General features: G+C 44.3%; 1 protein-coding gene across 2 annotated transcripts in view; it reads right to left on the reverse strand.

Moving 5' to 3' along the window:
- Ubac2 (UBA domain containing 2) overlaps nt 1-22,222 on the reverse strand; it is a 148,976-nt gene that overhangs the window by 33,678 nt on the left and 93,076 nt on the right. Inside the window, exons 5-6 of one of the 2 annotated variants that reach the window (XM_032918298.1) lie at nt 16,915-17,038; nt 6,401-6,448 (exon numbers count right to left, since the gene is read on the reverse strand). In XM_032918298.1, coding sequence (XP_032774189.1) covers nt 6,401-6,448; nt 16,915-17,038 — 172 coding nt within the window. The remainder of the gene's footprint in view (nt 1-6,400; nt 6,449-16,914; nt 17,039-22,222) is intronic. The other variant, XM_032918299.1, reaches the window with a different exon arrangement.

The following is a 22,222-nucleotide window of genomic DNA, read 5'->3' on the forward strand; positions in this document are numbered from 1 at the left end:
GCAGGAAGTCCAAACATCCAAGTGAGTGCTGGCAGCACAGATCACTGCTTAGACAGCTGATGACTAGATAAAGCGGAAGGGGACACACACCCCACACGTCAGGGGCAGACAGGTCTAGGATGGAGCACTCAGCTAGGAGGTCAGGAGATCTGTTTAGGAAACAGGACATGGGACCAAATGGCGAGAGACGACTTGGGCCCACATCTGTGGAATACCTTGGCTGTGAACCGTACGGCTCTATATTATAGATGGGAGCCCTGATACGGCAACAGTGGAAGGCATCTTCTCATAAGCCCTGAGAACATAGAACAGGAAATTGCTTCCTTTAAGGCCACTGAAAACATAAATATCAACTGTACACTTAATGGATTTTTCATACCATTAACCCTTTTAGGAAGGGAGTCAAAAAGTAAGGCTCAAGGGCAAATAAAGAATTTAATTTACTGGCTGGGAAACATCATTCCTGGTGTGAATTAAACTCACCTGCCCTCTGGTCACTCCTGGTTAGAGTAACCTCACCTGCCCTCTGGTCTTACTCAGATGCTGGGCCCTTTCAGCAGCCAACAGAGACTACTAGGAGACCCACCACGAATGCAGCAGTCCCAGGGTCCCTGTGGACCACAGTCCTACATTCAGGATCCTGACTGTCCAACAAGGACGAGAGACACAGAGGCTGCTTTCTCAGAACAGGAGTGCATCTACATGACACAAGTCTAGGAACACACAAGTCCCTGAATCTGGGCTGCAGCACAAAAGCTCTGAGACAGCAGACCCACCGAGAACTCATTCCTTCACCCAAAATATATCCTGACTACTCTTATGGCCCAGGTGTGTTCTGGATGCTGGAACATGGTAGGGCGGAGCACAGAAAACTTCTGTCCTGGTGGAGCCTCCTAGTCCCTGCATGCTATGAAGCCAATGAGAGCCCGTGAGATGGTGAAGTCAATGAGAGGTCAGTTGATCGCTCCAAGGAATGTGTTTGTGGATCAGGGGTCCTCGGAGTTATCTGTCATGTGACTAAGTTAGAAGAGATCACTGTTTTCATGACACACACAGCCATGTTGCTTTCTTTCAGGTTCTCAGATCCCAGCTCCAGCAGACAGAATCTGCACTGGTCGATGACAGCAGACACATGGAGGACAGCATGTTTCAGGCCAGTCTGGGAAACAGTGAGATCCTGTCTCAACAACAAAGAAAACAAAACCAAACACAGAACCAGAAGTCTGTAAGAAGATGAAAGCACACGCCCGCCCCCCGCCCCGTGTGAGCTGAACCTGCTGCCCTGCCCAACAGACCGTGTGGCTCCTCTTAGAGGTCCAGGCACCTGGGGTCAGCTGAGGTCAGGATGCAGCAAGCCCCTCAGAGCCTGGTGGTCCTGATTTTCTATGTGGGCCTCTGAAGGCTAAGCAACCTCACAGCTGTAGTCAGCCTTGAGTCCTCTTGGAGCCTCTCACTTGTTTCCAATGAACTGCTAAATATGGGAGTCAAACTTCTTTTTAGACAATATATTTTTTTTCTTTTTTTTCAGAGCTGAGGACCGAACCCAGGGCCTTGCACTTGCTAGGCAAGCGCTCTACCACTGAGCTAAATCCCCAACCCCGGGAGTCAAACTTCTAAATTCCCAAAGCTTAACTGAAGGCCTTGAGCAACACGTGAGTTATTTTCCCTGACACCCTGCACCTGCTTGGCCAGTCTACAGACGATATCTGTGGAAAAGAATGCACAGGGAAAGGGGGACGTTCAAAGACAGAGGAAGGCACACAGGAGACCCACACAGCGCTCTCACCACCCAGGACATGGGTCAGAGTCCCAGAATTCACTCGCACTTCCAGCCTATGGTTTTAAGACAATGTTCAAACGACGATTGTTTTTGGTCATCAAAGGTAATGGTGTGAAGAGGAGGCGGAAGCAAACCAGAGTCTGACTCCTTTGAGTCGGCCCCTCTTCTCCAGTGCAGCGCCCCTGAGGCGGCCCCTCTTCTCCAGTGCAGCGCCCTGCTAAGAGCTACCATCTTGTGCCATCTGAAGTGTCTGACTGAAAACTCTGAAGAGCCTAACTGTCCACAGAAAGCAACCTAAACTCAAACCACATTCACGGTCCGAGATAATCTGGCTTCCATGTACATTTCTACCCACAGTGGGTAAGACAGATTCTTTTTCACACCAAGACTGTTTGGTCGTAAGATGAAGTCTGCTGTGTTGCAGACAGCAAGTGACAAAGGCAGAGAACAGGCACAGTGAGGAGCACACTGGGGCACAGCTGCACACACTCGCGCACACTGAGAGCAGAGGCACCAGGTAACTTGCTCTTGAATAGCTTGGAAAGAGCTAATGATAAAGATGTGAACTGTGACTGAGTTGGAGCCGGCTTTTGAGAGCCACGGTTCATCCTAGTGCGGCGGATGACTCATTACTGTGATTCATGAAACTGCAAGAAATGCAGAAGAGCAGGACAGAGACGGCCACAAAGCTCTCAGCAGAACCACAAGAATAACTTCAAGTCCGAAGTGTAAGCAACATTTGCTTTAGGAGAATAAAATATTAATGTGTAATGAGAATGGGAGAATTATGAATATACACAATGGCCTCAATTCTTCAGTCTTTCACCAAAGTGATTCAGAAGCCAGAGTAGTTCACTAACATGTCCAAGCACGTGGACATGGAGCCATGGCTCAAAGGGCAGGCAATGTGACCGCTATGCAAGTATGAGGACTGCAGTTTGGATCCCCAGCAGCCACCAAACAAACACTAAGTCAGCACAGAGGCCTGCCTGTGACACCAACGCACAAAGGTGGCAACGATCCACAGAGCAAGCCAGCTGGCCAAAGTGGCCAAACTGGCAAGACCTAGATGCAACTGAGAAAGAGAGGGAGACCCTGTGTCCATCTGCAAAGAGAGCTCTCTAAAAAGACATCCAGTAAAAGCCTGGGCCTCCACACACATGCATACCCCCACAAGCAAGCGTAAACACATTAAAAACACACAAATGTGTACACACGTAACAATTTTAAGCACCACATTCATCTCCATGACCAGCCCAAGACAGGGCAGCATTTAGGTGGTAAGACAGCATCCTGGTATTAGCCTGTCCTTTTAATCACTGAATATTCTAGGGCTACATATTCAGAAATATGGATACTCATGCAAGAATGAACAAAAGAGATAAAAACTGTTAGACAGAGATCATATAATAATCTAAACTCAAACCAAAGTTAGCAGCTTTCCAGGAGAGCATAAGTAGCTTCTGGTTTCTAAGACCACAAATTAACTTACGTTTTATATCAGCAGTTCTCAACCTTCCTAATGCTGCAACCCTTCAATATAGTCCTTCATGTTGTGGTGACACCCAACCATAAAACCATTTCATTGCTACTGTAATATCTGATCTGTGACCCCCAACAGCGTTGTGACCCACAGACTGAGAAGAATTGCTGATCTATATACATTTTCCTTCCCGCTAGGACAAAGGCAGGACCAAAGCCAGGACCTTATGCATAACAGGCAAGCACTCTGTCACTGAGCTACATCCCTAGCCCTGCTCACCTGCCCCCAAATAAAACAAACTTCACACTAATCGCCAGAGTTAAATAAAATTATTTCTTAAATGGTAAAACTTTGAATATATATATATACACAATACAGTTAATAACTTTTAAATGTGTGTGTGTGTGTGTGTGTGTGTGTGTGTGTGTGTGTGTGTGTGTGTCTGACCAACCTGTAAGAGTTTGTTCTCCCTTTCCTTTCCACAATGTGGGTCCTCAGATCATCCGGCTTAGCAGCAAGCACCTTTACTCACCACACCCCTGTGGTGACCTTACCCACAATGTAACAATGTAATTTATGTTTTGTAACCTAAATTCACAACAATGAACACTATGTACACATTTCTTCCTGGTAGCCTGAATTTTGACTTTTGAAGTTATTTATTTAGCATTAGAACCAAAGGGAAAAAGAAAAGGGAAGTTAGCTGATCTGTAAGGAAAAGGGAAGTCACGTTGAGCAAGAAGCATCTGTGACTCTGACATGGACACCTCACAGTTAGTGGCTGACAAGCCAGACGTTCACACGCGCTTTTGCCTTGTTTTGTTTGTTGGAGACAGGACCTTACTCTGTAGCCTAGACTTGCTTTGAACTCACTATCTTCCTGCCTCTACCTCTTGAGTGCTGGGATTGTAGGTGTACATCAAAATGTTTTGCTTATAAATTAAACACCACTGTATAATCATCCTTATCTTTACACCATATATCATAGAGTGCGACATATATCATAGAGTGTGGGATCTCTTGATAAAGTCAAAAAGAACACAGGAAGTTGGAAGCAAGCACCAGCATGTACAGCATAGCATGGAGAAAACTAGCTTCAATCAGCATCGCTACTAATCATTCTATTTTAATTACCGAATGGGTGCAAGGGGGTTTGCCACAAATGAGCTCTACCATACATAGTTAGCTCATGGTCAGTCATTGGAAATAAACAAGGTATTAGCTGTAAGCTGGAAAAATAAAAAGAAGGTTAATATGAAGATTTATCAGATATACATATATGTATATATGTATTATATATATATATATATAATTATTTTGAGATAATTACTGTAAAAGAAAATTCAATTGGTTCACGAATGATTAATGACAGTGGATTCCTTAAAATGCCCAGTTATTTTGAAATCCTATTCCAAACACGGTGTGAGTCTTTTTATTCCAGTGTGGGTATTTTTATGTTAGAAATTCTTTGGTACCTTCTGATAAAATTTGGACTAGAAAGAAACAGAAGGCCCAACAGTTGAGAGACATAACCTCCAGCTCTAGAGCCTAGGTTGTCAAACAGTGAAACTCGGAGGTGACAGCAAGAATTTAATTTACCACCAAAAGGCTAACAACAGAATCGTGAATGTAAATGGGACATTTTACATAAATGCATCACAATATGTTATTAAAGAAAAAGAACCTTGCTTGATTAAAAAGAACAGACAAAAGGTGGTCCTCATGTTCCCGCATGCTTTAGGTGGAGTAGGCCTTGAATGGCCCTACCTTAGTGCAGAGCTTGCTGACAAGCTATCAGTGGGGATGAGCCACACTAGAGAAAGGCTTGTGGCCTGGAGGCAAACTGGTCCAGAATGATTGGAAAGTGCCACAGGTCTCAAGAACATCAGATAGCAGCCTGGGGCAGCTGTAAGCTCCAGGAGAACCAGGGGTCAGAATAAAACCCAGTCTCAAGCATGAAGGGAGGGGAGAGGAAGGCAGGGGAGGGGAGAAGAGGGCAGGGAAGAAAGGAGAAGGAAGAGAGAGAAGGGAAGAGTGGAGGGGAGGAGAGGAGAGATAGAGACAGAGGAGAGGGGAGGGGAGAGAGAAGGAGAAGAGAGAGGAGAGGGAAGAGAGACAATGAGAAGAGGGGAGGAAGGCCAGTTGTCTCAGAGTTCTGAGCCTCACTATGGATGGGGCTCCAAGTAAACAATGGAATAAGGAGGAGACAGTCTTTGCTTTTTGATTCACAGAATCAAAATCTGGAGCAAGTGGGCTGGGAGCACATCAGTTGAGGGCAATGAATGACGGCATTCTATCTGAAATGTCTAACACCAGGTTTAAAGACAGCCTTGAGAGGGTTCAGGACAACTCAGTGTGGCTCAGAGTCCTAACCACTCCTCAGCAAACACAAGTGACTGGTGCCAGGCTCTGCAGTGTGGCATGATTACATCTAAGTCCCCTCTGATGTTGACATAGTCCTATAAATCTATTCTGTACTTTTCTTAGACTTTTTTCAAGAAAGAGATTAAAACTATTTTCTTTCTAGATTTTCATATATTTATGGTTTACATTCAAGTCACAAAGCATCCGACTTGGCCACATGCTCTAAATTTCGTTCTAAATGTCTCCTCTGAAGTGTAGTGAATCGTTGTGGACATGGGAGAGAGAAGGGAATCCCCTCCACAGGCGCTCCAGCATGCTCCCTTCCTCCCTCTCTGGCTACACACACACCTGACCTGCGAGTCACCTCATCCTTCCCTTACACAAGTCCAGCAGCAGAGCTGCTCTCCAGCTCAGCAGGTCCAACTTCTTCATTCTCTGTCATTTCCCTCTTGCTATGAATTAGACTACGAATGCCCTTTAAAACCAGCACTGACAAAAACCTCATCTAAAACCTTCATCAAAGTAACTTTGGAAACTGAGACAAACCGGCCTCCTTTGTCTTGACTTTGATTTTCTGTGTAGCTGTGCTATTTGAGTCATGAGGGAATGAGTATGGAGCTAGTCTGACCCGGGTAAAGGAAGGAGGAAGACAGGTGTGCATTACTCACAATCTATAAGCATGACACTTTTTTTCTATTTTCTATTTTTCTTCCTTTCAAAAAAGGGGGGGGGTGGGGATCAGGGGAAAGAGGTTTAAAAAAAATGACACTTACAAGTCCACTCATGGCTACAATCCAGATGTAGGACCCAGAGGTGAAAAGCTACAAAAGAAAACAAAAGGCAACTGAAATGAAGTCCACCAGCAGCCATAGCACTCACTTCACACTTCCATGTGACCCCTCAGTTACATATTAACCATGCATGCCGTAATTCAGGGAAGCAGTGTAAAAGTGAAGGCACAGCAATTCTGTTTATTAAGAAGGAGATAAGATGGAAATCTTTTCACTGACGACCCCAGGCTTTCTGTAGCTGATGACACACATGTTGAAGCTGGCGCTGCTCATTCTTGTTCACGAGCCTTAGCTGACTTACAGAAACGAGCACAAATAAATCCACCACCAATGCAGAACAGTCACTGCCCACACTGGGTGCTTGGTGATGACCCGCAGTATCTCTTCATGTAACATTCTCATCGGAGAACTTGCCAGCATCTAAGTCCACACCCAACAGGACCCTTCTTCAGGGATGAGAGCCCTCATTCTAGTTTACCCAGGATAAGAGTAAGCTGGTAGCACCAGGTCCTCTGTGTCTATATCATGGCTGTCAGTTTAGTACTTTTTTTTTTTTTTTTTTTGGTTCTTTTTTTCGGAGCTGGGGACCGAACCCAGGGCCTTGCCCTTCCTAGGCAAGCGCCCTACCACTGCGCTAAATCCCCAACCCCAAGTTTAGTACTTTTATGGGACTCTGAATATGTGAATGAATAGGAGTCTAATTCTTGTGACTTCTCTTGGGGCTCTTTTCCCACTGTTGGCTTGCCTTGTTCAACTTCGTTGTGGTGGTTTTGTTTTATTTATTACATTTTGTTAAAAAATTAAAATAAAGTTGTTAAAATTTGGGGGAAAAAGAGCATGCTACTAGGAACAAAGTTTTAACTGATATGAAGGGCATTAGAATTAGACCTCTTGAAATTTCTTGTAGAGCGAATATCTTGTGCGTTGTATGGACACATCATCTGTCAATTAAAAAGCCTATGGCCTATGGGTTAGGCAGGAAATGGAAGGAGGGGCATCCAGGAAGCAGAAAGGATTCTGGGATAGAGTCAAACATGGAAAGATCAACCTGGGGAAGGCCTGAGGAGATAAGACACATGGTACATGAGCATAGGTACTCAGCTCCATGGCAGAATACAGGTTAAAATAAATGGATTATTTTAGTAGTGATCTAGTAGGAGGAGAGCCTGGCTATATGGCTAAGGTATTTGTAAATGTATTTTAAGGTCTGAGTCTTATTTCTGGGAGCATGGGGCAAGAAGGAAGAACTGAACCTAACTTCTATAATTTCTTTTTTTGATTTCCAAATTTTTATCTGAGAGGTGTGTGCTCAGGGTTCTAAAACAAAACAAAACAAAATCACAAGGCAACTCCAAGTCTCCCTGTATGATGAAACGTCCTGTGGCTTCGTGGTTAGCTTTGGCAGGCTAGGTTGGCAGTCTCAGGATCATGGAGGGAAGAAACAGGGGACTGAAATAGCAAAGCTCAGATAACAATGTGCTAGACAGAAACCTCAGGGTTTCTGTACATATAACCCAGAAACACAAAACACAGACAGACACAGAGGGAAGGACGCTGTAGACTTTGCCCCAGTGTTGGCTCAAAGGGAAGAAGCTGTGGATGCTGCTGTTACTAAGCCTTCCTTAGTCTGGCATGGGGCTAGGTCAGTGCACACCTGAACTGGGTTGGTCTGATGCTTCTTGCATTCTAATGCTAAGTACTGGCCCTCAAGATGTGGTAGCCCCTGGCAAGCAGATCCTCATGTACACCAAGTGATGCTGCTATGTGAAGCTTGCTCTCTAATTTAACGGGTCGATAATAGGCTAGAGCTTGTGATTGGGCTGTGGAGCGAGAAAAGGGGGACTTGAGGATACAGTGGGAGTTGCAGGTAGGGGGGACTGGAGGATACAGTGGGAGTTGCAGGTAGGGGGGACTGGAGGATACAGTGGGAGTTGCAGGTAGGGGGGACTGGAGGATACAGTGGGAGTTGCAGGTAGGGGGGGCTTGAGGATACAGTGGGAGTTGCAGGTAGGGGGGGCTTGAGGATACAGTGGGAGTTGCAGGTAGAGAAAAGAGGATGGACCATGAGCGTGCGGCCAGGAGAAACAGGGACTTCACAGCTGGGGAATGAGCTGGGAGAGCTCTAAGCATGCCCAGTCTAGGCTTACAGCTCATACATAAAATACCTGGATTATGTATCTTTTATACAGGTAGCCAGAACTACAAATTCATTTTACATTTGGTGCTAATATTGAAATGGAAGGAATGGTTGACACTGGAGCAGACATCATCATCTCTCCAAAATCTCAGCCTCCAGATTGGCCACCTCAACAGGTAGATATCCAATTTCAAGGAGTTGGGACTTTATCTGAGATAAAATGGTTGGAATATACAGGGCCCGAAGGTCAGATAGGAAAATTAAGGCTATGCTTGCTGATATAGCTACAAACTTGAGGAAGAGATCTGTTACAACAATGGAAAATACAGATTAACATCACTCCAACTTTAGAGGCAAGCCACAAAATAGGTGATGCTCCTAATAAAAAATTAATTAATTAAAAATGTTATTGAAGAGAATTACAGACTGCCCATACACATAGAGCAGAGGCTGACACTTCACCCTTACACTGGGGAGCCAAAGCTGATAAAACACCAACAGCCTTACCACTGAAGAGGCCGGCTGACCACCGTGGACTGAACATTAGTCTACGACAAAAGAAAAGCTGCAGGCACTAGAGCAGCTCGTCCAGCAGAGGGTCCACCAACCCTTGGAAATCTTCGGTATTTGTCATTAAAAAGAAAGCTGGCAAGTGGAGGAGAACAATTAACAAGACTATTCAGCCAATGGGCTCTCTACAGCGAGTGAGCCTGGAACCCCCGTGCCTTCCTTGTTGCCTAAGGAATGGCCTATCATAGGGATTAATCTAAAAGATTGCTTTTTCATAATTCCTCTACATGAACATGACAAGGAAAGGTTGCTTTCTCTGTTACTATAAGTTATCCAATAAAGAAATAGCATTGAAAGGTCCTACCACAGGGAATGTGAAACTGTCCTACCTTGTGCCAATATTTTGTACAACAACCATTGTAGGTAATCTGTAACAATTTTCTCAATCAGTAATTTACCATTATACAGAAGATATCTTATTGGCTGACTTAGATACAGATACCTCAGAAAGACTGATGAAATAAAGAAAACCTTGTCTTTTGGGGGATTACAAATTACCTCTGAGACAATACAAAGTGAAGATTCTATTAGTTATCAATGACATAAAATAAGTCTATGAAAGGTTAGGCCACAAAAGGTACAAATCAGGAGAGACCAATCAAGGAGGCCTAATGGCTTCCAGAAACTAACAGGAGGTATTAACCAGCTGTGGCAAGCACTGCTTCCGCTACTCTAAAGCTAAGCAGTTTATCTCAAACCCTACAAGAAAGGAAGACTCAAACACCCTGGGGAAGTTATCAGATGTGGCTAAAAAGGAATTAGCTCTGCTAGAAAAGGAATTACAGGATACATGTCCAGACCGTATTGATCCAAAGTTGCCCTGCATCTTAGTCATCTTCCCCCTACATGAATTCTTATGCAGAGGAAACACTCTATCTTAGAATGGATATATTTAGCACATAAGCAGAGTAAGAAATTAAGAACTTATACAAGTTTTTTAATTGATACCAAAGAGAAAAAAAAAGAGACTTTGTCAGTGAGGTGGGATGGGTCCGGCTGAGACTGTGGTGCCTGTTACTAAGGCAGAGACTGCCTCGTCCTGGGCACAAGGTGGACACTGGAAGGGCATGCAGTGATCTCTTGAGAGAGATTAACAGCAGATACCCTCAAAGCAAGCGACTTGAGTTCATAAAAAGAACTAATTGGATTCTCCCTCCTATAATAAAGGGAAAGCCAATATCTAGAGACCCTAGATTTTGTTGATGCAAATAAACCAGGAAAGACAGAGTATAAAGGTGGTTGAGAGTCCTTACAAATCAGTTAAAAAATCAGGGTTCAATGCAATCCTTATGGTATTATCAGATTTTCAAGACTCTTTTAATATAGTCATGACTCTCAATATGCAAAAAGAGTTGTCTTAAGTATAGAAACTGCTGAACTTATTCAGGATGATTCTGAATTGACATCATTATTTAATTACAACACGTGATCAGAAATAGAAACCATCCATTGTATATAACACACATCAGATCTCATACAGGTATGCCAGACCCTCTGGAATAAGATATTGATCAGCTATTGATAGGAAGTGTACTAGAGGTCTCAGAATTTCATTCAAAAACACCATGTTAAGAGCAAAACTTTAAAGAAACAAGTCTCTATCATTTGGCAAGAAGCCAAGGAGATTGTAAAGGCATGTCCTACTTGGTCCCTGTAAAACTAAATTCCACCGCCTGTAGGAAGAAACCCTAAGGGTACCCAAAGGAATGAAATTTGGCAAATGGATGTGCTTCATTTTACAGAGTTTTGTAAACTAAATATATGCAGTATACTATAGACACATATGCAGGATTTCAATGGGCGACTCCTTTAGCTTCTGAATAGGCTGATTCTGTAATTACTCATTTACTGGACATCATGGCCATTATGAGAATACCTAGACAGATTAAGACTGGCAATGCTCCGGCATATAAATTTAATGACGCGATCTTTTTTACATATTACGGTGTAAAACATATTGTAGGTTAAATCCTACAGGGCAAACATTTGTGGAGAGATCCAATCATACTTTAAAAGAGACGCTTAACAAATAAAAAGGGGTAATAAAGGCTCCCAGAGATAGATTACATAGTGCTTTATTAACTTTAAATTTTTTGAATTCTAATGAAAAAAAAAAAACCTATAGCTGCTGAGAGATACTGGATTATGGGAAAAAACTGCTGAACTAAACTAGCCTGTTCATTTTAAACTGTCCAAACCTCAGAATGGAAAATAGGAAATGTGTTACACTGGTGGAGAGGTTGTACTTATATTTCCACACGAAAAGAAAAACATTGGGTTCCTTCCAAATTGATAAGAACCAGATATGAGAGGGGAGACCTCCTGAAGATCTTGGCTACAGACCAAGAGAACATCAAAAGGTTCAAAGCAAGTAATGCGCATGCTGATCCCTTTGCATGGAGCAAGTCCGAACTGCCTGGGTCATATAAACGTCTCCAGCCACAACTTGAGCTATGCATGGCCAATAGATCTTTGGCTGCAAACATCCTCAGGATTCCTCCTGCCATCCTTTCATGTGCCACGGATGGAGATTTACAGAAAATTTGGTTATAACACAAACTAGTGTAAGAAAGATGTCTTTCACTTGCTCAAACGAGGAGCAGAAAATCATCTTTAACTGATCTAAACATTGAACATTCCATACATTATGTTAATACAGAAATATGTATTGCCTCTGAAAGCTCTCATGTTCACAGGAAAAAAGGAAAAGGAAAAGCAACCCTGACAAGATTCCCTCAGGGGTGCTGGAGATGCTGATGCGTACGGCTGCAGCCTCCTTCCTGCCCAATCCCACCTCAGGCTGAACAATGCTGTTTCATCTCAAGACCTGCTTTCAGGGCAACTTCAAAACAGCTAGCTCTTTAGATCCAGCCTTGCAGCTAATCCAGTCAGGACTTCACTGAAACCTCAACTTTCTCAGCATACAGAGACTGGACAATAATCGCTACAGCTGACTTTCTTAAGACTTAATTGTTTCCCATTTTTTAGCCCCTCCCACAAAGAAAACTACGCCTCAAAATCAGCAGGAAGCAATTTTAAGAAAACTCTGTTTCCCATGAGGTAGGGTGGAGAAATTTTGGTCATTCACTGAGGTTGAAGTTTATCATCATTTAAGGAGACGGATACAAACAGTTATGGTCTTAAACAAGGGGGAAACAAAATAGGGAGGTTAGATTCAGGGATCTCCTTTTCCCTTTCCGTTTCTCTATCCTTTCTTAGATAAGGGGAAGAGAGCTGAGAAGAAAAATGGGAGAATACAGGAATATTATAGGAATAATAAAAAGGGGGGGGAAGTAGATTATTGAATCTACTCTTAAACCAAAAGATATTTTATAGCCATAATCTGACATTAGTATAGATCTTTTGAATTTTGATGCAAAATTGAGGTTATATTTTATTATACTGGAATATAGTTTTGTATATTGATACATATTTAAAGGTTACATTGGTTTATGTTATTGTATATGGATACAAATTTACAGTTTTGATGTACATAATACATATATGTTTTCAGTTTCTATATGAGATATTGTTTCTATATAATACTTAAGATACAATGTAAGGCTCCAGTCTGGTTAATAGCTGCCATTACAAACTGTCAGGATGGTTAAGAAGTACAAGTTGACAATCAGTCAAACTCATGATCATGTCAGATACTAGTCGTCAGGTACTAGTCTAGATCATCACAGAAATATACATCCTGAGTTGAACAGACAATAGGTAATTGGCAACATTTGCTTTTCCAGATATACTATGAATAGAGAGATAGTCTTCAAAAATATCAGAGACTCGCCAAAAATGGCATTTAAAGATGCTTGTTTTTATTAAGTTAAGGCTTTTTAAAACACCGAGACATGTCAGCTCCTTGCAGTGCCCCATTCAACTTGGAAGATGAAGCATATTGAAGAACTCCATATGGAATGGCTTCAATTGTAGCAAGCTAGCCACTGGGCAAAGGAAATGCTTCAACTACAGACAAAATGCTGTCCAGAAAGGACAAATATTGCAGGGAAGTTGACTGCCAAGCTCTGCCAAGACAGGGTAAGCAAGCCCTTAATAATTCTGGCTTCACAGAAGGTCTGTCAGATATCCTGGCCAGAAGGCTGAAGATGGATGCGTCACCTTTGCAGAGATACTGGGTAGCTATCTAGGCAGCCAGCTGTCTGTCAATTCTCAGTCTCAGAAGCTGCGTGTCTGCACTTCCTGCTGACTCAGGAAATATTTACTCCTTGTCAGGTCTCTGATGACCTTGGTTGAAGACTAAATACTCAGTCTTATTATAAGCTTGAGTTGTTTAGGATTTAAGATGTTGTAGGTCTAAGAAGATGTTTTTAGAATGGCAATACAAGTTAGAATAGAAAATTACTTAGATACAGAACTCTGAGCTCACCAAGATAGAAGAGATGATAGAACACTTCATCTAAGTTGCCAAATACAGACAGACTGGACGTTATGGATGCGACCCTTACCTATTGGTTCTCATAACTGTTCCTACTGTATGCCGTTTATTATTAGAAGAGAAAGAGCCTTTTTATTTAGGCAAAAGGGGGACTATAGTGAGTTGGTCTGATGCTGCTTATATTTTAATGCTAAATACTGGTCCTCAAGATATGGTTGCCCCATATAAGCAGATTCTCATATACACCAAATGATGCTGCTATGTGAACCTTGCTCTACAATTTAACTGGTCAATAAAACGCTACAGCTTATGATTGGGCAGTAGTGAGAGAAAGGAGGGGCTTGAGGATACAGTGGGGAGTTGCAGGTACAGGGAAAAGAGGAAGAAAGAAGATGGAGATGGAGAAGGCCGCCATGAAAGGAGATGGAGCATGATCATGTGGCCAGGACAAACAGCAAGGAGCAAGGGACTTTATAGCTGGGGATGTAAGTTAGAATAGCTCCAAACCCAATCTAGGCTTACGGCTGGTAAACAAAATCCCTGGACTGTGCATCTTTTATATGGGCTAGGATTATGAACTCATTTTACAAACACCCAACTCTCATGACAACACAGGTGGGAACTATGAGGACAAGGACTTTATAATTCTCTTCTGTGAGAGGAGGAATCCAAAACAAGCTGCCACATTCTTGAGCTGAGCACTGCTCTCCAAGCTTCTCATGTACTGAACTCACATTTCTCATCAGCCAATGAGGAGGGTACCCTGAGTGCTTCCCTGGGTCGGGCAGTAACAGGAGGTGTGACTATGGTGTCCTGCTCTATGGGTCTGTGCTTGCTGCCCACCCACCTCTCATATACGAGTAAATCAACCTGTCATTTTGTCAGTAAAAAAACAAAAAATTAATAACTTCTTTGGTCTCTTACACTCCTTGTCTTAGAACCAAGTTTCTGCTTGCATTCTAAAAGGGTCTGAGTGTGCCTCTGAGCTGTACTCCATGTGGGCAAATGTGCACCTCACATTATTCTTTAAGCCAACCCCAATGACTGGCATGTGTGTCCCCAAACATGCATTCTGGCTCTTATAATGGTTAAGGCCATTTACCTGTCCACCATCCAATGTCTATCTAACACTCCTGGTTTCCAGTGACAACGGTGGGGAAAGAACAAGGCAGAAACGTATGTATGAAAGGACTGGGGGGTGAGGTGCAGGCACGGATGGCTCAGTGCTTGAAGCACCTGCTGTGGAAGCATGAGGACCTGCGTCCAGACCCACAACACACATGATACAAAGGTGCCAAGCAAACAAGGAACACGCTGAGTCTACCTCTGGCCTCTGTACACACTTACACACCAACAGTAACAGACATAACACAAACACACATAGGATATGCAAGAACGCCCAGAGTGTGTAGAGGAAAGGAGAGGACAAAAACCTCCATCATTTGACTTCAAAGTGGGGAAGACGGAAGTGGGACTGGCAAGAGGAGAGCCCAGGCTGCCATTCAGGTGAAGGACTAGACGCAAGTCCACTTCTGCTCAATGGCCTTCTACCCTACAGAGGTCATGCGAGTGCTAAGATAATAGCAGAGATTTACACTGATCTGGAACCTCTCTGCGACAGTGTACTGACCTGTCTGTCTTTGGATAGGGCTAAGAGGATGTAAGTTATCAACCTCAAAACCCCATGGTCCTGATGACTCTATGAGCCAGCCACCCTGATTGCCTACCCCATAACTAATACAGCAAGGGCCTTTCTGTCCTTGATGCTTCCACCTAACTTCAGACGTCACCATGAGGCTCAAAGTGGGTTTTGGAACTTGGCACATGTTTCCCTGCCAGAGAAACTCATAGCAGGACAGAGTGGGGACCCAGGTATCATGGTCAAGAGGGTGAAAGGTGAGGGCTACACGCACCACATGAGGCATGCCTACAAAAGTTGTGAGGACACCCCCCCCCCGACACCTGCCCCAGGCGAGCCTCTGACAATGCACAGCAGGATGGAGAGGCTGGAGGGAATGTTAAGGGTGAGAAGGGAGAGAGGAGGGGACACTTCACTGTGAAGCTGGATCTGGTCTATGAGTGGGATAACGAATATTATGAGTGTTAACTGGGGAAGTCAAAAAGCCAAGCTACACAGGGTGGTGCAGGATGCCACACAGTATTCAAAGCTGTGAGGAAAAGAAAAGAACAGGCCAGAGAAGGGGGCGGGGGCAGGGGAGTAAGAGCACACAGTATTCAATTCAAAGAAAACCTGTCAGAAAGCTGGAGAGCACATGTGTCTTCTAGCACAGGCCTCGGGCCGAGGTAGCGGTGGCCACAGGCTGGATGTTAGGGAGATGACCTTGGAATTTGAGTTTAAAGTCAGACCAAGGCTCCAGTGGCCTTCATAGCAAAGCAGTCTACACAGAAGCACCAGAGTGATACACTTCTGCCTTCTCTTCTTTGCCAAAAAGGAAGCATGTTCGAAGTTGAACCTGGGGTCTTGGACATGCTAGGCAAACACATTACTACTGAGATGTGTCCCCAGGTATGTCTGTCTATCTATGTGTGAGTGCAGATACCTGCAGATGTCGAAAGAGGATGTCAGATCTGGAGCTGGAGTAAAGGCAGTTACAAATTACCTGACAGGGTTGGGGATCCAAGGCTGCAGGGGGGTGGTGGTGGTGCTGGTGGTGGTGGGTGTGTGTGTGTGTGTGTGTGTGTGTGTGTGTGTGTGTGTGTGTGTGTGTGTGTGTGTGTGTGTGTGTGTGTGTGTATGCTAGGAACTGACCGGGGATCCTCTCAAAGAACAGCATACATCCTTAACCACTGAGCTACCTGTCTAGTTCCTAGTCCTTTCTTTTTTTCTGTCTTTTTAGAATTTTGAGACAGAGTCTCAGTTGTCTAGGATGCCCTGAGCTTATTCTCTAGCCCAGTCTGGTCTTGAACCTCAAACCCTCCTACTTGGACTCTGGAGTTGGTATTACAGACTCAGCTTGGATGGGCTGGCACTCCGGGTTTCTTTCCACAGCTCTGTATGTGGCGTAGTACATAATAATTGGCAACGACACTGATTTTCCATTTCCACTATTCTCATTTCCACTTCAAACTGATTCTTAAATGTACTTATGCATACAACTGCATGGTTAAATGAAAATACTTTCCACTGATACAAATTACAGTGAAAGCTTTTATCAGATCTCTAAAGGCTATGAATGTATTCTAGTACCTTCCACACTCTGATGTTCTTACTCTGTAACACTTCCTCTGATACAGATCATGAAGCCAAACCTAGGGGGGGAAATGGTTTAAGGAGATCAAATGAGAAAAAGAGAAAAGAACAAAATAAAATGAAAGACAAAAGTACCCAGATCTGGTTAGAGAAGTGTGAACATAAAATGTGTACTGTACCTGTAGTCCCAATATATAAATCAGTGTCTTGTTTGTGATGGACAACGGGCCCAGGATCTGCGCCACCTGGACTCTTGGGATGGAGCAGTGAAATGGCACAAAGAGAGCGAACACGGGCGCCAAGCTACGCAAACAGACAGAGAAAAGCTACTGTAAGATTGGGCTCAGACACTGTCAGAAAGACACCTGAGCAACACTACATACTCATTTCAATGTGAGATACACATGCTGGTTTTCAAACACCCACCATAGGCAAAACAACAGGCAAGTGTGCACGATGTGTTAAGGCAGCAACTGTCCCATCTTCACTCTGAAGCAGTGGTGCATGGTTGGGCATCTCCTGACTAAATATAAGGCACTGTGAGTAAACTGGAAGTGGATGCTCGGCTCAGTTCACACGAAGTCTGACCCAAGAGACTGGAGAGCGCTAGAATCCATACTGCTCAAACACACCATCACGCTAGACTTTGGCCAGTCATCTAGTGCTGTGGCACCAGACACTTTTTACTACTCCTGCTCTCCATTCCTCAAACTCCTTCCTCTTTTTGCCTTAAACTCTTTTCCTTAAGTGGTTCTCAACCACTCCCGACACCAAGCTACCCCCCGCCCCCCAGGACTCTCGTGTTTCATTTCTTCTTGCTCTCGTCTCTCTCTCTGTGAGTCCGAACAGTGGCAGCCCCAGGCTGACAGGGAATGAGTGCTGTCCCCTTGCTTCTCCCCATCACAGGCTCACTTGCTGGCTATCCTCACTGAAAACGAGAGCTCTTCCCACTAAGTTCAAGGCTCCGCTGAAGGACAGGTATCTGATAAGTCACTGGACCACCTGAGAGTGTGCTCTTGCTCGCCCCTGTCTTCCCTTTCCCTCACACACCTTGACAGCTGCTTGCTGAACACAGGGTCCTCTGGGTGGTACACATGGGCACCGGTTATCCTTTTACCCAGAGCTGCCTTTTTACTTCCCTGCTTAGCAAACTTCTCCCATGGCCCTGCTCGGCTCTTCCTGGTTTTCTCTGACTACTCCTGTGGATAACAGCTTTCCTCTTGGCCCCCAGAGTCACCAGTTTGGCTGTTTACTGAGTAAGCTGGGCACTGAGCATGTCAAGGAAGATGCCAGGAACAGGATCCTTCTTCACCATGAGCAAGAAGCTCCTTAGGGAGCTCCTTCCAACACTGCAGACTAGCTCTCCTAACATGTATGTCTGCACGTGTGTATGCATACATGAACTGTGCATGTGTCTGTTGGTCTGTCTGTGTGTCTTGCTTGGTCAACCCACCTCTCTCTCCCTCCACCCCCTTCTCTCTCTGTGTATACACATGCATGTGTAACAGCAGAATAGTTTGGGCATATTTTTGTAATCATTTTCATTAAACACTTGGTTGGCCAATATTTTCTAATTTTGGAAACAGCATCAATACAAAAACCATTTCATGATCATGAGGAAAATACAAGAACTATTTTTCACTTGTATAAGGAAACATTTTCACAGCACATCCCTGTCCCCACAACACTGTATCCCTATTGTCTTTTGTACATTTTCTAATTCTGATATCAACTATATTATACAAATCTCTCTTCTCAATTATAATATTGAAAACAAAACTACCACAGACACAAACAAGGAGCAAGGAGTAAGACAGACAACAGACAGACAGACAGACAGACAGACAGAGAACGTAAACATAAAGCAGCTTTAACAGGTATGAACAAGAAACACACACACACACACACACACACACACACACACACACACACACACAGAGTTAGGCAAGGCTGCCCATCAGCCCCACTCCTCAGTGCAATGACACAAGCACTAGCTGCAGTGAGTGATAAGGCAAGAGAGAATCAAAGGGTCAGTAAGAAAAGGACAAGTCAAGCCATCTCAATCTGCAGAGAATATCATATATGAAATCCCAAAAATTCTACCAGAAAGCTTCTAGAAATAATTCCCCAAAGTGGCAGGTTATATAAAAGCAACTTATAAAACCCAATAGCTTTTGTAAACACCAAAACCATACGCTGAAAATGAGATCACAGACGCACTCCCATATTCAGGAGCATCTAGGACAGCAAACCACCTCAGGACAGCCCTGAGGAATGTGAAGGATCTACACGACAAACACCTCACATCTCTGAAGAAAGAGATCGAGAAAAACACTAGAGAATGAAAAGACATTGTGTTTGTGGATCAGCAAAATTAATATTATGAAAATGACCATCCTACCTAAACCAATGTATAGATTCAATGCAATCCCCATCAAAACACCCCCAACATTTTTCACAGAAATAGAAGAAAAATTCTAAAATTCCTATGGAACCAGAAAACTCCAAACAGCCAAAGCAACCATGAAAAAAAGAATCCTGGATCCAGGTGATCTGACATGCAATGTGGACCGATAATGTTGGGAGGGAGGCCCCCAACTGCAGGAGGGGAAGGACAGCAAAGCAGAAGAGGAAGCAAGTAACATTAAGGCTGCTTGATAAAGCCTCCAGGAATTACAATATTCTACATGCACCTAATATTATATACGATGTATGCTTAAGTACATTTACAGATATACATGTATACACACTCACACATGCATGCACGTGCATTTATCTTAAAGGAAGGTAAGCTACTTGGGCTGACAATGCTCTCCACAAGAACCAGAGTAACAGAATCCTAGTACCAGATACAAGAAACCTCCTTTAGAAGGATTGGGTAGAAAGTCAGGGTAGTCTGGATGACTCCCAGAGCAATAGGGATTATCAACTGCTGAAGATACCACAGGACACACAGGGACTCCAGTGACTTGAGCTGGATCTGACCTGAAAGCCTCTTTCTTGTGGTCTAACTTCTATGATTCTAGAAAATACTATGCAAGCTGCCAAGCTTGGGGAAGGAGGGGCAATAGTCCTATCTAGCTGTAATATCTATGAACCATGACAATTACGTGCATGGCAAAATATGCATAAAGGTGCAAAATGTGGCAAACAACAGCTGTTCAGTTGAACTAAGTAAGCTCCACTCAGTTGAAGGAACATCATTCTGGGTACTGGGATGCAGCCATCTTCCCAGGGGTAGTGAGGTGACAGACCTTAGGAAACAATCTATCAGCTCTACTTTGCTAGACCAGCATAATTCCTTATTCTAAATGAGGAGCCCAGGCCATAACTTCTTGCATCTATGGCTCTTTGGTGGACTAAAAACAAAGCAACTTCTAAATGCCAAACAAAAGAACTACATTTTGGCTAACTCTGCCCTAAACACAGTTGATTAAGCAGCTGCTTTCTTTTCATCCAGTAGAACGAGTTAGTCAGCTGAGGCCTAAACCCCTCCAAGGGCACCTACCGCAGTAAAGGCCAGATTCAAGCACGGCCCCATGGTGCCCGCTCCCACCACGCCTTCTTCAACTCTGTGCAGAGCAGAGCAGCCCTCCCGGGCCACAACTACATCCTACTGCGTTCCCTATGGATACCTCCCAATCTCCCAATCTCCCAATCTGTGGGGTCTGCTGACGCAGCACCTCTCTTCCCAGTTAGAAAACAAAGACAAGACGGGGACGCTGGCCTCTAAATGTTTAGAAAAATATTGCTCTTGTGGGGGAGGGAGAGCGTGTGCCACAGATCACGTGTGGGTATCAGAGACAACTTCTGGGAGTTCTCTTTCCACTGAGGGATGCAGGGATTGAAGTCAGGTCACTGGGCTGAGACATCTCACTGCCTAACTAACTCTGGCCATTTTGTTTTTCTCACTCTGCAGAGCTGATCCTTCTCCATACATATTTGTACAACAAATGAATCTTCCCTTACACTAGAATAGTGGCCTGCTGTCACGTAGCATGGGCAGGCAGACACCACCCAGAAGCCTGCCCACCTAATGGCCCATACACAGGGGAGCCACTACCATGTGCAAACATGTGGTGGAGAGGTTGGATAGAAAGAGAAGTGGAACTGGAGACTTGAGGGTGGAGGGAGGGGAGCAACCTGTTGTGAGTCGCCAGCCCTGACACACACAGCCACAGTGAGGTCCCAGCCAGTGTTGCCAATGAGGGCCATGTCTGGGTCTGTGGCCATGCAACAGCAGGAGTGTGTGTCCATGGCCCATGTTACCACCAAATAAACGCCCCTGGTCTGGGTTGTGACCTGGGATCATGTTGATGCCCAAGACCTGCACAGAGCTGGTCCTGTCCCTAAATGGCTGAGAGAGCTGGCCCCACCTCTCACTGGCTGCAGCACTCCCTGAACCTCACCTGGGCAGCACAGTAGAGCTGGCCCTGGTTGCATGGATGTGGGAGAGCTGACAGGCTAACCAACCTGGCTACCACCCAGGCCCAGATCTGGGGCTTTGAGTTGGCCCACCCCAACACCTACTCCATCTATGAACTGCTAGAGCACGTGAAGGGGCTGGTCCTGCAGATCCAAAGCCGCAGGATCTCCATGATGCAGGGCGACAACAGTATCTCCAAGAGGAGTCAGGGCCTCTCCCCCATCCAGTATTGACAGTGTAGCAGAAGCCAGAGGCTTAGAACCAGTCCCAGGACTTAAGCAATGAACATTTGCAAGTAAAGAGGTTTGGACAGAAGGCTGCACTGTGGAACACACTGTGACATACTACATCTGACAGGATGAGATTTGTTTGTTTTGCTTTATCTTTATTCTTTACTTTCTTTTGGGGGAGGTTGCAAGGTGGAAGGAGGATATGAAGGGATGAGAGGGGTAGGACCAGGTGCACAGTGTGAAATTCACAAAGGATCAATAACAAGTTAAAGAAATGGCAGAACAGCATAGCAGAATTTGCCTTTTGTTACACACCACAGGATGGGGGGGAGGGGGAGGGAGGAAGAGAGAAAATATAAAACTTTCTGGGTCTGGAGAGATGGCTCAGCAGTTAAGAGCACTTGTTCTTGCAGAGAACACAGCCATCCAAACACACATGTACAGATATACAAGTGAGCAGAATACTCACACATAAATCTATAATTTAAAAATATTTCCTTAGTTCATCACTTTTAATAGGATTAAGGCAAAGTTTCATGTTTGTACTCAGAATATGTTTTGCTAAGGTTAGGTGTGATGGTATACACCTTTTATCTCAGCACTTGGGAGACAGAAGCAGGGGGAATCTCAGTAAACTGGAAACCAGCCAGGGCTACACATTAAGACCATGTCTCAAAAACAAACAAACGATCAATAAAAAACAAACAAAAAAATCCCACACACATGACAAGACAAAGGCCTGGTATTCTTTGATAAATACCAAACCCTCAGGGACAGAGTCTATGCTGAGGGGGTGCTGCTCACCCAGACCAGCGTTCAGTCCCCAGCACT

Source organism: Rattus rattus, chromosome 12, assembly GCF_011064425.1.
Source record: "Rattus rattus isolate New Zealand chromosome 12, Rrattus_CSIRO_v1, whole genome shotgun sequence".
NCBI classification, from domain to species: domain Eukaryota; kingdom Metazoa; phylum Chordata; class Mammalia; order Rodentia; family Muridae; genus Rattus; species Rattus rattus.